The sequence below is a fragment of the Haemaphysalis longicornis genome, unplaced genomic scaffold (assembly GCF_048455015.1).
Source record: "Haemaphysalis longicornis isolate Haplotype H1 unplaced genomic scaffold, Haemaphysalis longicornis Haplotype H1 scaffold_10, whole genome shotgun sequence".
NCBI classification, from domain to species: Eukaryota; Metazoa; Arthropoda; class Arachnida; order Ixodida; family Ixodidae; genus Haemaphysalis; species Haemaphysalis longicornis.
Window position 1 is genome coordinate 21879670 of NW_027526204.1, and position 15951 is coordinate 21895620.

A 15951-nucleotide genomic window follows, 5' to 3' on the forward strand; every position below is an offset into this window, starting at 1 on the left:
TCCAAATACTTGGTGCCTGTTCTCTGAGCACGCGTGTACAATTTTGCGGATGCATTAATGGTTATTGTTCCCCACAGTGTCTCCAGCGAGCCCTGTTTGCTCCTTAAATTCTAGGTACTGGGAAAGCTGACTGGCTCCATCCATAGATTTAAAAACCAACGTGCGACCATTTCTTGTGCTGCACAGCCAGTGAAAATCCATGAGATAAGGTTTGGCTGCAGGCCACCAGTGACTGTGCAACACCGGCTCGTTAGAGGAAATCTCTCTCGCTCTCTCTCTCGCTGACTCGCGAAAATTGCTGGCAGCTGGGAAAACTGGACGCAGTGCACCATACTTGAGTACTGCTGGACGCTACGGGCCCCACTGAGAGGCTGAAGGTCCCTTGCGTTGTAGCGTTCCTTATATGTGGTGTTTGTCGCGCTGAATAAGCAAGGCTAGCACCAGACAATGGCACTTAGTCAATCTATAATACCTTCACGGTGCAGTAAACAGTAATGGGTAGACACGATGTTTCTTGTGCAGGCACAAGACGCAGATGAGCTCCCCAGTGATGCAGAGCGTTCAACTTCTGCTCGGCTATCACCTCGGCTCGGTTGTCTTCGGATCCCTGCTGCTCGTGTTGGCCGACCCGCTCAGGGCGCTAGTCTCACCTGTTCGCTTTATCGTGTAAGTACTGCATCCACCAAACACTCACAAACGCATTAAGTCGCTTCTATTTAAGTCACTTCGTGATATGTAATCACGGAGCAATCGTAATTCACCCGAGATTACTTACCTACGCCACTTCAGATGGCCGCATGTAATACACCTTTGATTCTCCCTTCTTCACTGAAATCTGGTGCTTAAAAGTTGCATCGAAGGACTGAGACCCGTAGAAAAAAGCTATTTAGAAAAAGATGGCAGGTTTGCTCAGGCTAAGAAACAAGCACCACAAAGAGGTTGTATGGGACCGAACGAAGGAAAAAAAAAACAATTCAAGACTTTTGTGTTCTATACACGGTTACCAGTTTTCGTGTGTAGCTTTCCAACACTGTGATATTGTTTTTGCATATTTGTGGAATGTGTATGAAAGAGGGCTGGCAGACGCAGCTGGTGTATGCGAGTCACGTCACTCCTTTATTACAAGGCTCTCCTAATATGTGACGAAAAATGGCCAGTGAAGCACGGTGCAGTGCAAAAAAGTACGAAGCGGAACACGTTTGATTGCACATTGCTATAGAGTACTTCCTACCTCGTTAGAGGAATGAAACTTGGAAGGACTGGATCTTTATTTTTGCAGAACAACATGGGGCCGTCCGTTTCTCTTCCATCGCAGGCATCTTATGTCTGTGTGACACACCAACACAAAACGATGAACCAGGGGCCGTGAGACGTTGATATTTAAATCCCCCACAAGTATAACAACCATGTTCATAAGAGGCACGGTCACCCCACTTGCTTCACCCTTACCCTCTCGGAAAAACCTGCAACCGGTGATGTGCGCGTGCTTAGAAGTAGAAGAAAACATATGTCGCTCCGAAAGCCCTTCAAGCTGAACAAGAATCACAAGAATCATGTCGGCGTTTCAAGCGTGCAAACTGTCTGTCATCTGAGAGGGATTCGGAGCAACTCCACGAAGTGAAAATTAAGGCGGTCACGGCTTTCCGTTGTTTTTCGACCGTTCACGCTTCTTTGCGCGCCGATGCTTCCTAATTTTGCTGCTGTTGTTCGTGCCAGCGTACGACATACATCCGTCTGATAGGCCTGCCCTTCACCGTAGGAAGTCACCGACTATTTCAGCCTGTGCGGAGCAGCGCCAGGAAATGTGACTTCACCTGTCCTCCCAGCAGTGTATGTTTACATTTTCCCGAGTCCTGCCTACACGCCTACACGCCGGAGCGTTTCAAATAGTTGCGTTCGGCTTTTGCTGTCTACGCAAGAATTCGTAAAAAGGCGATGCTGGTCGCCCATTCAATCGACGTTCAAGAGTTCGAGCGTCTTGTGGCAGTACGGCTTTGCAATCAGCTGTGGGCGTCCAGCCGTTCACCATCGGCCGACTCAGGTGAGCGCTTCTTTTAGGAGGGTTTGCAGTCTGTTCGCCTACTGGCTACTGAAAAGGTTGCTTTCTGCTAGCGACGTTTGCGAAATTCTTAACTGCACGTTCTCATCATCTTGCATTATTGTCGCTGTTTATGCTCCCCTGCTCGCGTCTGTCGCCGATCGCGAGCTGTTGAGGGATTGTTGCATGTCTCGGAAACTCATTCACATGGAAACCCGTCTGGCCCATGGCGTTATCTTTGTCTATTTTTCAATGTGGCGTCAATAACATCACTTGTTATCATCTACGACCTCACTAAGCAACGAGTTTCGTTCTAACTAATGTTAATGTCGCACTCGATCTTGTGTGTAATATAAACGCGGAATAAATCTATGTGGGAAGTTAGAGTGTGAAAGAACTCGGTTGGCAAGATTTTAGTGTGTGCATGTGGTTCGTGAGGGGGTTGTAAGACGCTGTTTTAGTTGGTTTAACCCCCTTACGGCATCGAGCAATTTGCTTGCCAGGTGTGCCTGCCAAGGGATCCTGACTTCGCTATGTATTTTCCTATTTATTAGTGAAGCCTATCGGCGTTCAAAATCTGATGGAAAGGCTGCGGGAACGACAAGGATAACAACACAAGGTAGGAGCACGGCTGATGTGGTTGTCTCTGTCCTTTTCCTTGATTTTCAGTAGTCGTAGAGTATGTATTTACGGCTGTGAGAACGTTGTTTTACTCTTCATGTTCCACTTCTTACGCTTGCAGCGTGTACTGAGTGCAGTCTCCGTGCTCCTAGCCTGCCTGCAGCACTCATACTGCCATGTGCGCAACCTAATGTGTTCCCAACCATGTCTGGCTTGTAATTGATGGTATACTTTCGACCCACCTCTGGCTTATCACTGTGTATACACTGAAATCGAGGGTTTGCGGTAACGCGGTAGTTGATAGCTATGAAGACAGCAATGTGTGTACCGAAAATCAAAGCAAATTATTTAGGTCAATTTCAAAACCGACCTGATCAATGTATCTATTACAAACCGAAGTTTAAAGTACAACCCTTTTAATATGTAGCGATACAATGAAGAGGTAGCGAGGTCTCTTGCATTGTTTATTTTCTCCCTTCTGTTTTTTTATTTTCAAAAAATTAATAAAAGATTGCATCAACTTTTTTCACACTTTTTTATCAAGGAGTACCAACTAGCTCGAACCCACGCGTTGAGAAGTGGAAACTGTGTATTGACATTCAGTGCGGGTGAGGTAGACCCAAAACAAAAGTATCATGCCGTACATCAAAGCTTCTTCCAGTACAAAGAAGCATGTAGAGTTGAGCAGGTTCATGCAGTAAAAGTGTTTACTAATATCATGTAGTTCGGTATGTGAGAACCCCTTTACAAAAAAACATGGTAAACTTCTCACCCGTTTGTGCCTTTCGCATCTATCTCACCGCCAGTAGTCTTCGTGCTACAATGAAGGATTTTAATATTATGCACTTTTTTAGCTGCTTTATAAATTTTGGTAAGTTGTAGTTGCAGTGGTCACAGCTGAGCGGAGATGCATACTTCTTGTGAAAGAAAATAGACATCATTTGAAATGCAGCCGTTGGGCTACGAAGGAAAACTGAACTTTTTCGGAAACTTTGCAGTAAAAAAACATTTGTCCTTGCCCTTACTGCTTGTCAAATGTTTTCTGCGGAGGAGCTGGCTCCGTCTTCGGTGTTTCCTCAAAACCATTTTTCCCAGATGCCTAGATGCGTGTTTCAGTCGAAGTTGTACATTATTTGCAGTTGTTTGTTTTTAAAAACTCCAGATCATGTCTGTTACCATAATTGTAAACCGTGTCGACGTCGGGTACTCGGACATTTGAAATGCTCGTTTTATTGTGATTGGCTGAATTTGGTCAAAATTGATCTACTTCACCGGCTGTAATCACTGGCGTGTCACGCATGTGGGAAACCGTGCGTGGGCGCTCCTTTGAATGTGCCACAGTGTCTAGGTTACGTTGCGCTAGATGAGAAGGGGTGATTCGCCGCTCTGGCGCCCTAGGAGCAGAGTAACGACAACAAGATCTGTTTTATGTTCCAAACTCTTCACACTGAACGGAAAGTAATATATCAACGCCACACACTCACCCTTACAGCAGCCTACGATCTATCGCTCGCCAGGCAGGGTTGAAGTCGTCGCGTCACTAGGTAGAGCGATAAAAACTTGGGAGACTTGCAATTGTACCGTGATGGACCAAGCTGCGTGGGTATGCTGCTGAAAGCCTATCGCTCCTTTAACTTCTATCACCTGTTTAAAGACAACAGAAGGAATATTTTTGCAAACAAATTTGCCGTGCGGAAGCAAAATTCAAGTGTTTTGTCGCAGGGGCAGTGCGATTCACCAGCCCTTGTGCCAACTAGGCAGTGGGAGCGGTTCGAGCACGGCGCTACTCGGGAAACTGCCTCACATGCACTAGCTGCTACGCTACCATCGTAACTAAATTTGCGTACGCTTGAAGAAGTTGTTCAATGGCAATATATTCATTTGCGTACTCAACCGTGCATTGAAGGGCAGGTGGGTGGACATTCGTGGTCGAAGGCGACGGCAGCGTCGGCCTCTTCCACACCGCTTCACTTTCATTCACAGGCACAGTTTCATTCTCTCGTGATACGATGATCTCGAGGGCAAGGACAGCGCCACCATTGACTTTCAGCGCGATTACTAATAGATCTGTAAAACTACGGCGGAGAATGGGGTTGAAACAATGGAGGCGACGCACGCCGGTATTTAGTTCTGTGCCATGCGGGCACAATGCAGATGCGCAAGCGCAGACATGGCGGAGTGTTGCCAAGCGAAGAGACCGCCCTCTAAGATTTCCTGTGAATGCCATCTATTGGGTCGCAGTCCGTTATTTGTGCAAGGTTCTTCACTGCTACCGGGACCCGTTTATTAGCGCAGTCGTGGTGTGGAATATGGTAGTCCTCCGGAGATAAACCATTGTTTCAGGGGTGGCTGGAGCCACTACGCTGATGGTCAGCTCCTACCCAGGCTTGGTTTGTGACGTCGGTATCCTGGCAGCATCACACCGAGCTTGCTCGTCCCAGAGCTTGCAGAGTCCTCCTGGTGCCTTTTCCTTGTTCTTTGCCCCGCCTCCTTTTCATATTGAGCTTCGTGCTTATTGTATTTCTGTCCTTGCGGAACCTGCTTATTGGGCTCGAGCCTGTGCGTGCTGGTGAAAAGAAGTTTTGGGCGAGACGGGGATCTTACCTGAAGATATTCCTGTTTTGAAAGTGAAGTTTTCTTGGCCTCGCTGATGGCGTTCAATGTGGCGATGTAACGAACTGCAGAAAACTCACCTTTACACAATGTGTTTCACAAAACGATGAGGATTATAGAGACAGCGAAGAGGCCGACACCCTCTGTAGAGTTTTCTGATTTTTCACTTCAAACAAGGAAATTTTCCTTTCATGTTCAAAAAAAAAAGCCCGGTGATAGTTTTCCCGTTCCCGCGCGGTGGTCGCTGATCTATCTTCTCTTCCCCATTACCCCTTCCTTTTCCTGTCCCAACCACCTTTGTACCACTACCCCAAACCATATTTCTACCCCCTCCCATTCCCTTTCTCTCCCTGCGATACATATGTGGTGCAGGCTGGGAACCTCTTTCCCTCTCACAGTCGCATCACCCTCGCTGCCAGATCCAACGACTTCTGCCTCATTTTTTGGGGGCTCACGCACAACCCCCGCTGCCCGCCCGCTTCGTCGTCCTCTTCTTATGGCTGTTATAGCGCGCGGTATTTCGCGACACGTCCTTCGCCGCGGTAAACGCAACATCCTCCCGGCATCCTCCCCACATCCTCCGGACGCCAAGACTGTGGCGGCTCTTAGCATAACGGTGACGAATGCGTCCGGCTTGCACGAGCCGTTGTTACCTGCATCGCTTGTTTTGTCGCCGCCTCTAGGGTTTCATAGATTATAAAAGTAGGTTGTCGCGGAATGTTAGTCGGTACTCGCTTCAAGATATGTCTCGCAGAGTGGTAAAGTGTGCCGCCCTAACCCGTGGTCGCACTTGAGCCATGCAGCCGTTCGGCAATGACGAACCATATGGCCCTGCATCCCACACTTAAAGCAGCAATGCTTTCTGGAGAGCTGTCGGCGCTTTTTCTGGGTTGATAGTGTGGTCCGGAAGTCGCGCGTTGCGTCTCCCGAAAGGCCACAGAGGGGCACGTACTCTGCCCAGACAATGATGATTTGGCACCTGGCGATGAAGACCCTCCCACCAGCGCTAGCGCGTAAGTTAGCTGCGGCGGCGTCACGTTGTGGGTTGTTGACAATCTCCTTGAGGTAAGTTTGTCGTGTAAGACGCGACTCTCCCCTCAGTTTTCAACTTCACCTGCACCAACCTGAGTATTGCTTTTACTTGATCTTTTCGGGACACTGCTGTAGAGTCCGCACCGGCCGTGTCCGTCTTCGTGCGCTTAGGGTAGAGGATGGCTAGATATTCCTGCAATGAGCGCACCAGCGCCCGGTGCAGAAAAAACAGCGTACTCAGCAGATGGCGTGCAAAGGCTGTCCTAAGGCCAGGTCGTGAACTGAATATGCTCGTAGAAGTCTAGCCGCCGTGATACTTGTGAAGACGACTCGATCCGTTATATGGAGGCCAGGCTGTCTATGTGATCGTCGACTAGGAGTTGTTTCCTGCCATAACGCTCCGTAAGTACATTGACGGCAATTTCAGGCGTATCCCTTCGATTGCATGCTTCGCAGGGCCGGTGAAGTAAGTGTTCAGATATTAAAACTTTTCGGTATCTTTTAGATCGGGATGAGTGTGCATGGTTACCTCGTAATGCTCCCAAAAGCCCTGCCACTCGTGCCCCTTACCGTTGAAGACAGGTTTGAAATTTTCGGAAGGGGACACGTAGACTCGGTGCTCGGGTCCTCTCAAGAGCTGCGCGGACTTAGCTAACAAAATCCTAATTAACAGTTCCGGTGGCGTTGCCAGGCCGCCCTCTAAGGGTACCCATACATGACCGCAGCGCCAGTCGATGCACGCGCGTTCACCGCTGACCGAAGCCTGCTAACCCAGTGGCTGATCTTGTGGTAGTCCAGAGTGCCTGCGACTTCTTCGTCGAGGTCCTCCTCATTGCCAAGAGAGTCCGCGACCTTGTCTTCCAGCTCGGCGAGATCGGAGTCCTTTTCTCGAAGCCCGTTGAAGATTACCTGAAGCGCGGACGATAACGGTTCAGCTTCGTCCGCGAGGATCTCGCTGGCCGCGAAAAGAAGTCGGGTGGTTGAACCATGAAGATTCCCTCGACGCCTGCTGTCTTCATCCTGGGAACGGTGTCGGTGCGAAGGATATGGGCCTTCTCACGGGTTTACGCCACCAAAATGTAGTGACAGTGAAGAGGCTGACACAATTGCTGCCAGATGCAACAACTTCTGCCTCCTATATTGCGTGTTCACGGGTTGGTTGGTTGCCTGAGACCATGGCATATACCCATGCGAGGGATTGGCCAAGAAGTTTTGTAACTAATCAGGATGTGATCTTATTATTTTAGATCCCAAAATTAACAAAAAGGAAATACCGAAGAGATTTTTATATGTGTATAATATGAAACTAGAGCCAGGAAGAAAAATTAAATGAATGGGAACGCTTAGCTGGCTATCAGGGAAAGCGGCCTGCCGCCGCAACATAAGAGTGAAGGGCGGACACAACATGCCGGTGGCAAACTCCTAGGGCGGAATAGCCTAGTGACAGAACCTGGGCAGCAGATAGCGAAAGGTGGAAAAACCTAAAGGGTGACTCCAGATGCGTGCGGTAAACGCTGCTGCCCACCCGCTTCGTTATCCTCTTTTTCCGTACTTGTTATAGCGTGCGGTATTTCCCCCGTTGCCCTTTGCCGCGAAAACTCAACAAGGATGATAAGCGAAAGCACATCACGTACCCAAAAAACGCTTCCTGTGGGCGGAATCAAACCTGCATCCCTTGCCTTATGAAAGCGTTGTCTCTCGGAATGCGCCATTCTGATATGGAGAAGCAGGTTAGATTTTGGACTTCGACTTAGGTTGCAAGGAAGAAAGCCTCGAGTTAAAAAGGGGGCTTTAACATTTTTGGTAGACATCTCGCTAAAAGCACTCCGGGAAGCACCATAATGCAATATTCTTGGTGGCAAAATGCCTGGGTGAACCTCCCCCAAACTATATTTTAGGAAACGTGTGAAGATCAACGCCCCCCGCCCCGCCCTTCTGTTAAGATGGGGCTCTTCACGGAAGGTCCATTTGTGGGCACTAGATTCAAATGTCATGTCTCCGTCCTGTTTATGGGGTTGCGACAACTCCCCAGAAAGACTGATTGACCTTGACTCGGGACAGCCACGCAGCAGTGTTTTCCTTAGTAACCTCTTGCCAATTAGCAGTACCATTTCTAATTATGTTACTTCAACTGTATACCGTGCAGTACAGACCACTGGATGGTAGTCAGTGTCGCAGGAAGCAGTCCTCTAGTGCCGACGTTGCTATTTATCTGTACCACCCAGCCACGCGCCTGGTTGTCGAAAGCAAAGTGGCCAGTAAAACTCTCAACCCTTCATTTCGTCCACTTGGCTTAGTTTCCGTCCCCGTTTAGCTAAGGTTCAAAAGCAACTGGCATGCTCATCAATTGCTCGCTCTCCTGTCCAGTTTCACCATGCTTCTCCACGCTTTCCGTCTCTGCAGCAGCTATGTGAAATCTGTAGTTGCCAGTTTCATCACTGCCTTCAGTCTCTGAAGCTCAACCATTGTCGTCTTCTAACGACGATGCTTGAGCGAGAGGCTTTCCTCTATGGGAATCTATAATGTCGTCTGAGCTTGGACGTTGTCTTGTTGAGCTCCAACTTTGACTCGTATGCAGTTTGAACTTTTTTTCGCACTGGTTTTGAATTTGACCCTTCGCCATTTCATTTTGCATGAAGAAAGCTTCGCATTCAACTTTGTCGTCATTAGACTTCAGGGTGCACGATTTTTTGTCTGGTTCTGGACGTTGATACACCCCTATTCAAATACAAACTGCCTCCACCATTTTGCAATGTCGTCATTGAATAGATGTCGGCTTCCCAATGCGAGGGCCCAGGTTTGATTCTGACCAGAGGAAACGTTTTTTCTTCAGTTCACCCACCATCATCTTCATCGTCAAATAAAGTTGGCTTTCCTGCAGTGCAATATGGACGCAACATACGCCATGGGTGAGACATAAAAATATTTGCTTTAATAACAGGGGTCTTCAAAGCGCTTTTAGTACAGTGAGTGGCAATCAGCACCTATTTGTAACTATACAATGCTGAGCAAGCACCGTCTGGTCCTTCCCGTCTGGTGCAAGCGGTCTTGTCAACCAACACATCGAGGCGCCCTTGACATTTGTGTGCTCTTTTCACTTATCCTACTAACTTACCCAATAACTTCTGTCGCTTTCCAGAGTTTCGAAAGTGACATCTGTATTCAGGGTTATCGTTGGGCAGATAAGTGCCTGTTACATATTTTTATTAGAGGTTTTAGTCAGGGAGCATGCTTGGCAATCTTGCGCCAGCAGCAGTATAGGGCCTTGCTGCATTTTCTGCAGGTAATGTAATGCCATGTCAATTAACACCCTGCACTGTTCATGACGACTTTGCTGTTTTCTTGGCTCCACTTTCACGAAGTGAAAGTTCGTACCTATTAATGAGCATCCATTTACAAATGCTAGGTATCTTCATTGCCACCTGAAAGTAACATTTACAAAGTTTCCTTAGCAACAAAGCATAGGATAAAACACTTAAACTAAAAATGGCAGATTTGGCACACTTGTACATTTTAAAAAAGGAGTACCCACCGGAAAATAATAAAGCGCACAGAAAAAGTACTAAAATTGACAGAACTGTTTGTTTGTACCTTTCTTCTTGGGTTTAGTTGTTTTCCGCTGTGAATTTGTAATAAAAGACATGTAGGAATGCAATTACCTTTTTTTGCACAGAACTTCGTTTTAGAAGGAAAACAGTTTTTTCTTCATAAATAGTCAAGTTTTGGTTAGCAATTCCCTTTCTTACAAGGAGAAAAAGTTGGCACTTTTGATTTAAAAGATGTGAGGTAAAAGAAGGGTCTACTGGTCACTGTGGTGGAAGGCCGCAAAACAGTTTCTGTTTCCCCGCAGCAGGTTTACGCAGCACGTTTCCACGTTTCATTCATTCATGGCCTTCCCGAAGGCTGGGATTTTGTACTGAACATACCGCACATAGTACACATCTGCACATGCATAGGGGTCAGTCTAGGTGCCAAACTTCAGTGACGCGGCGCTCAATACTGACTGACTGCAGCTCATTTCTTTAGTATTAGCTACTTATACAACATGCCATCCCATGTCATCAACTGAGCAAGGACAATTTAACGAGATAGAAAATCAAGAAAAGGTTGAAGTAGGATAACTTTGTATTCGGGGCCCTCGCTTGGATATACAATGGAATTTCAATAATTGGTTCTTGGAATGTCCGATGCAATCTTTAATACGAGGCAAGCACTGGATTCTCGAAGGGACCCGACAGTGAGTTGCTTCATGTCTTATTTGTAGCTGCATAGTGCAGTTTCACGCACATGAAACTTTATGGCCAAACTCCACAGCATTGGTTTAGGTATAATCTGCCTTGGCGGATGGTGTCCTGTCGGTGTAAGGATATGGGCAGGATTCCCGTGTCACTGGCCGCTGCTGGGGTGCAGGAGAAGAAAAAAAAAACGCCTGTGTGCCAAGATTGCGAAGGGTCATATGTGGCCTCAATTTACCCACAGCCTTCCACTACAGTACCCTTCACAGCTATCCCAGGCTATGCCACGTGAAACCGCAAAATTGAATTTTGAAGTCTACAGCTAGGCTGTGCAATGCATAAGTCCAGTATAGTTTACTCTTGTGTATTTGAACTGACGTCATTCGTCATTGAGGTTTTATATTTATTACACCATATCAAAGTGCGCAGCCAGTGTTGAATTGACGAGCATCGACCAATACAGGTCGAAAGGACCAAATGCTCTCTAGCACAAATGGCAGTCTTCACATGTGTTAAAGTACGTAGTTACTTGACGCAAAACAAGGCCAATGCAGAATACTAAGAGTTAAATTTCGCCTCTCCATCTTCTTGGCGAACTGATGGAGGCGAAATAGTGATGTTCTTTTGATGCGCGAGCCGAGAGGACGATCTCGACTCGCTCCGATGACCGACGACCGATGCTTGGAGCGGGTGAGGGATGAGGACTGCCTTCTTTACTGGATATTAGGTTTATTTACATTATTTACATGACTCCAACTTTACATCAGGTCAGAGTGACGGTTACATTGTCACTGTGACAGCAGCAGCCTGTTCGGCCGAGATCTATATACTAAACTAGATCCCCTCTCGACCGACCCTCGACAAAACCCAACACGCTGGTTTTGATAGCAAAAACCCCGCCTCCAAAAAGGGGTGTTCAAGAAAGAGAGAAAAACCTTTCAAAACAATTATTACAAACCATTGATTGGCCACAGGAACCAGCCAATCACACACATGTCCCCACCTGCGGTCACGTGACCTAACGCTCTCTCCTACACACTCATAGTGCGTTTCCCACGAACGCCATAGCACCCGACAAGCAAACACAGGACATCTGTGGCCTAAGTGGACACACATTACGTTCAGCGGGCGGCATCTGCACAAAAGCCAAGCTAAGGGCCCGGAGCGGTCCCCGCGCGGCTGACCTCCCTCCGCGCGACGCCTCCCACGACGTCGTGCGTCTGCGCCCGCGGCGGGACAATGAGGGTTGCTAATTCCCTCCCAGACTAAAGGGGCGCCGCCGGCCACCTGAACAGACCACGGGGAGAGACGCTGCGAGCCGAGGCGACCATCGTCGAGGCGAACGACCCGTCGACGAAGAGCGCCCGCCGCCGGAGTCGAATATTTTCCAAACTTACACTGCGCGCGCTTTCAACACTAAGAGATACGATCATCTGGCCTCCCGTCAGCTTGTTATGCCGAATGACCCAGCCCCCTCCGGCGCGACAGAGGTACTCAGGCTAAGCACCCCCGTCCTTTGACACACAACAGGACGGGCACAACACACGCTCTCCGCGGCTCCGAACTTGGCGTCCGTGCGGCTACAGCGGAGGCGACGCCAGTACATGGGCCACCGGCGGCCTTCATTAATTACATGCGGAGCCCGAACTTAACACCTCCGCACTAAGAATGTTGTCTGTACACTAGCTGTACGTACAACATTAACTCTCACTATTTGTTATGTCTTACTGCAGAGCCAGAACTAAAAAAAAAACAGATTCAAGCCGTTACGCACGTACAATACAACGCGAGTACAATACAGTACAACAAAAAAAATTACCCCGCTACACACCAACCCAAACAGCACAACGCGCCGGCCAACTGCACCAAAAACGGATACAACACGGCATACTCAGTGCCTTTGCCTAGCCATGGCTTACCCAACATCAAACAATAAACGAAGGCGCTCAACTACAGGGCCTGTGAGAACAAACTCATGGCACCCTCTACCAATAAAGGCAACCAACCCCACGAAGCGTATAAATGTTACAACTTGACAACGGGATGAATGACACCATCCATCCTTAACCGTTCAGCGCATGTAGGAACATTCTTTCACTATAATGAAAGAAAAAACAACACCCGAACAAAACCAAACGTACCAAATGAGGCTACTCCTGTACAAATAAAAAAAACGTTTAAGGAAGTTCAGCGTCTCTTCACGCACTCGCGGACGCCGGTTCATTCAGAATGCACCACAGATTGTTCATCCCGGTTGCGGTGCACTTGCTGTCCACATGCGATGCACTGAAAGTTTATTTTTCAGCACCTCAGACACTAGTTCGCACGCAAGCGCCACAAGGGGGCCCCACTTGCACATTCCATGGCCCACCATGACCGCATGCCAACGAGTGCAAATAACGAGACACTCGCCTTTGTGCCCAGGGGTAAACTCCCTACCACGCTGTAACAGCGGCTCGGCTCTACTTCTCAAGGAGACAGTTAAACCCGCCAAGCTGCGCTACCGGTAAATCACACGCCTTACGACAGCTGAACACAACCAACACATGCACAAACAAAAAAAAACTAACAACAAGGGGGAGAACTAAAGTACAGGGATAACTAAGAATAACGCTCGTCGGGGCGATCCCTGCGCACACACAGCAAAAAAATTTCCCCGCATTTCCCCGAGGGGAAGAATGTGAAAGTGCGAATGCAGGAGTTGAATTTGCGCGGTTCGGTAATGTTCGCGAAAGAGAGATCACACACACACACACAACTACAAAGAAAGAAAGATGCATTTATTCACATACACCTATTTGTGTTGTCGTTTTACTTGATTGCTAGAGCAGATCTCAGCTTTGAAATTTCGTGTCAGTACTCCTTTAAGCGGGTGCATTAGCCCTTCTCACGCCCGATTCCTGGCCAATCCCCCACGTCGGTATGTGCCATGTCAGCGGCCAGGCAGCGCGCGCCCATCTCCCCCCGTTGCCAAGGAAGACGAGGAGATTCCTGGCCAATCCCCCACGTGGGTATGTGCCATCTCCCCCGGTTGCCAAGGAAGACGAGGAGCGCGCGCACCCGCAGCTGTTGCTATGTGGACGGACGGCGGTCAACGGAATTCAGGGTCGCTTATAAAGTGCATTCGCACTTAACACGCTAACAACAAAGTGTGCGCCAAACAACACTGAACTGTTCTATCTAGCACTGTACACTATTCAGCGCAAACGCCCCTTTCCACGGCGGCACACACCGACCGTCGCACGGAAGCTGATTCCGTTTCATGCGCCACCAGCTGATCCTACACGAACCCTGGTTCGGCTCGCGGTGTCCTGTGCTCCCGGGAGAGAAGGAACACCCTACTCGGCGGTAGCGCGTACGACGATGTCGCACCTGCGCCGCCACACCTGCCCCGGCATTCCGCGTTCTTGGGCCCGTCGGAATCGTCCTACGCGCAAGACGCCGCGGTACGCCTGCACCTTCATGCTTTGCGCACGGAAGCTCAACAATCAGGCACGCCGTTCCGCTGCCCTTGCATGCCCCTTGTGCTGCCTCGGCGACAGACGGCTGTACATTGCGCGCCTCCACAAAGAGAATTTCCGGAGCTGGGACAGCTGTCTCGCGCAGTCCCGTAATCTCATCTCTCGCAGTGGCAACGCTAAGGGGTTTCTCTACAACTGGAGTGGTTTCAGCCCCCTCAACTGCATTCCCACTCTCCTCATCCTGTGGCGTTCGAAACGCCCATGATGGAACGAACACGGTGAAGACATTGGCGTCCTCTTCGAGGCCACCAATCTTGCGAAGCTTCGCTTTTTCATAAGCGATCTCCGCTCGCCCTTGGGCTAATTGAGCGCTAAGCTCTTCAGCTGCCCATGCGGACGGGCTACCTGCGCCCCGGCTACCCGCTAGCCTTGCTTTTTCTAAAGCGTGCTGGGCATTTTTGAGAGCTATCTCCGCTCTCAACTCCTCCATCTCGAGCACAATGGCACTAACCTTTCGGTCGGTGCCGCGGCATCCCGTTAACATAGTGGCCATGGTGAACCCGGAGAAACAAATCAGGGCCCACCTGTGCTCGCCCCGTGTTCGGCCGGGTCGCAGTGTCGCTGATGCAGCAGCTCGTGGACCGATGCGCCGCTCTCGCCGCTGGGATGGGCCGTGCTCCCTGGGCCAGAGCCCACGAGGCCTCCCGCTGAGGTGTCACCCCGTTCAACCGCGGCTTATGCCGCCCTGGGCCAGAGCCCACGAGGCCTCCCGCTGAGGTGTCGCCCCGTTAAACTGCGGCTTACGCCGCCCTGGGCCAGAGCCCACGAGGCCTCCCGCTGAGGTGTCGCCCCGTTGAACCATGGCTTACGCCGCCCTGGGCCAGAGCCCACGAGGCCTCCCGCTGAGGTGTCGCCCCTTTGAACCATGGCTTACGCCGCCCTGGGCCAGAGCCCACGAGGCCTCCCGCTGAGGTGTCGCCCAGTTGAACCATGGCTTACGCCGCCCTGAGCCAGAGCCTACGAGGCCTCCCGCTGAGGTGTCGCCCCGTTGAACCATGGCTTACGCCGCCCTAAGCCAGAGCCCACGAGGTTTCCCGCTGAGGTGGCGCCCCGTTGAACCATGGCTTACGCCGCCCTGGGCCAGAGCCCACGAGGCCTCCCGCTGAGGTGTCGCCCCGTTGAACCATGGCTTACGCCACCCTGGGCCAGAGCCCACGAGGCCTCCCGCTGAGGTGTCGCCCCGTTGAACCATGGCTTACGCCGCCCTGGGCCAGAGCCCACGAGGCCTCCCGCTGAGGTGTCGCCCCTTTGAACCGCGGCTTATGCCGCCCTGGGCGAGAGCCCACGAGGCCTCCTGCTGAGGTGTCGCCCCGTTGAACCACGGCTTACGCCGCCCTGGGCGAGAGCCCACGAGGCCTCCTGCTGAGGTGTCGCCCCGTTGAACCACGGCTTACGCCGCCCTGGGCCAGAGCCCACGAGGTCTCCCGCTGAGGTGTCGCCCCGTTGAAACGCGGCTTTCGCCGCCCTGGGCCGGAGCCCACGAGGCTTCCCGCTGAGGTGTCGCCCCGTTGAACCGCGGCTTACGCCGCCCTGGGCCGGAGCCCACGAGGCCTCCCGCTGAGGTGTCGCCCCGTCAATGCTTGGAGTTGGGCTCGTTGTTGGTCGGAGCCGAACCTTGCGTTGAATGAGTCTCTCCGCTATGCCCCACCAGCTCCAGCCGATGGTCGTGGTCATCCTGTCGACTTCGCCAGTTACATTTCGCCTCTCCATCTTCTTGGCGAACTGATGGAGGTGAAATAGTGATGTTCTTTTGATGCGCGAGCCGAGAGGACGATCTCGACTCGCTCCGATGACCGACGACCGATGCTTCGAGCGGGTGAGGGATGAGGACTGCCTTCCTTACTGGATATTAGGTTTATTTACAGTATTTACATGACTCCAACTTTACATC

General features: G+C 50.4%; 1 protein-coding gene across 1 annotated transcript in view; it reads left to right on the top strand.

Annotated features, from left to right (window-relative positions):
- Window positions 1–15951, top strand: part of LOC144157653 (choline transporter-like protein 1) — a 164344-nt gene that overhangs the window by 118317 nt on the left and 30076 nt on the right. Inside the window, exon 14 of the mRNA XM_077688469.1 lies at window positions 523–666. Within this exon, the coding sequence (XP_077544595.1) occupies window positions 523–666 (144 nt within the window). The remainder of the gene's footprint in view (window positions 1–522; window positions 667–15951) is intronic.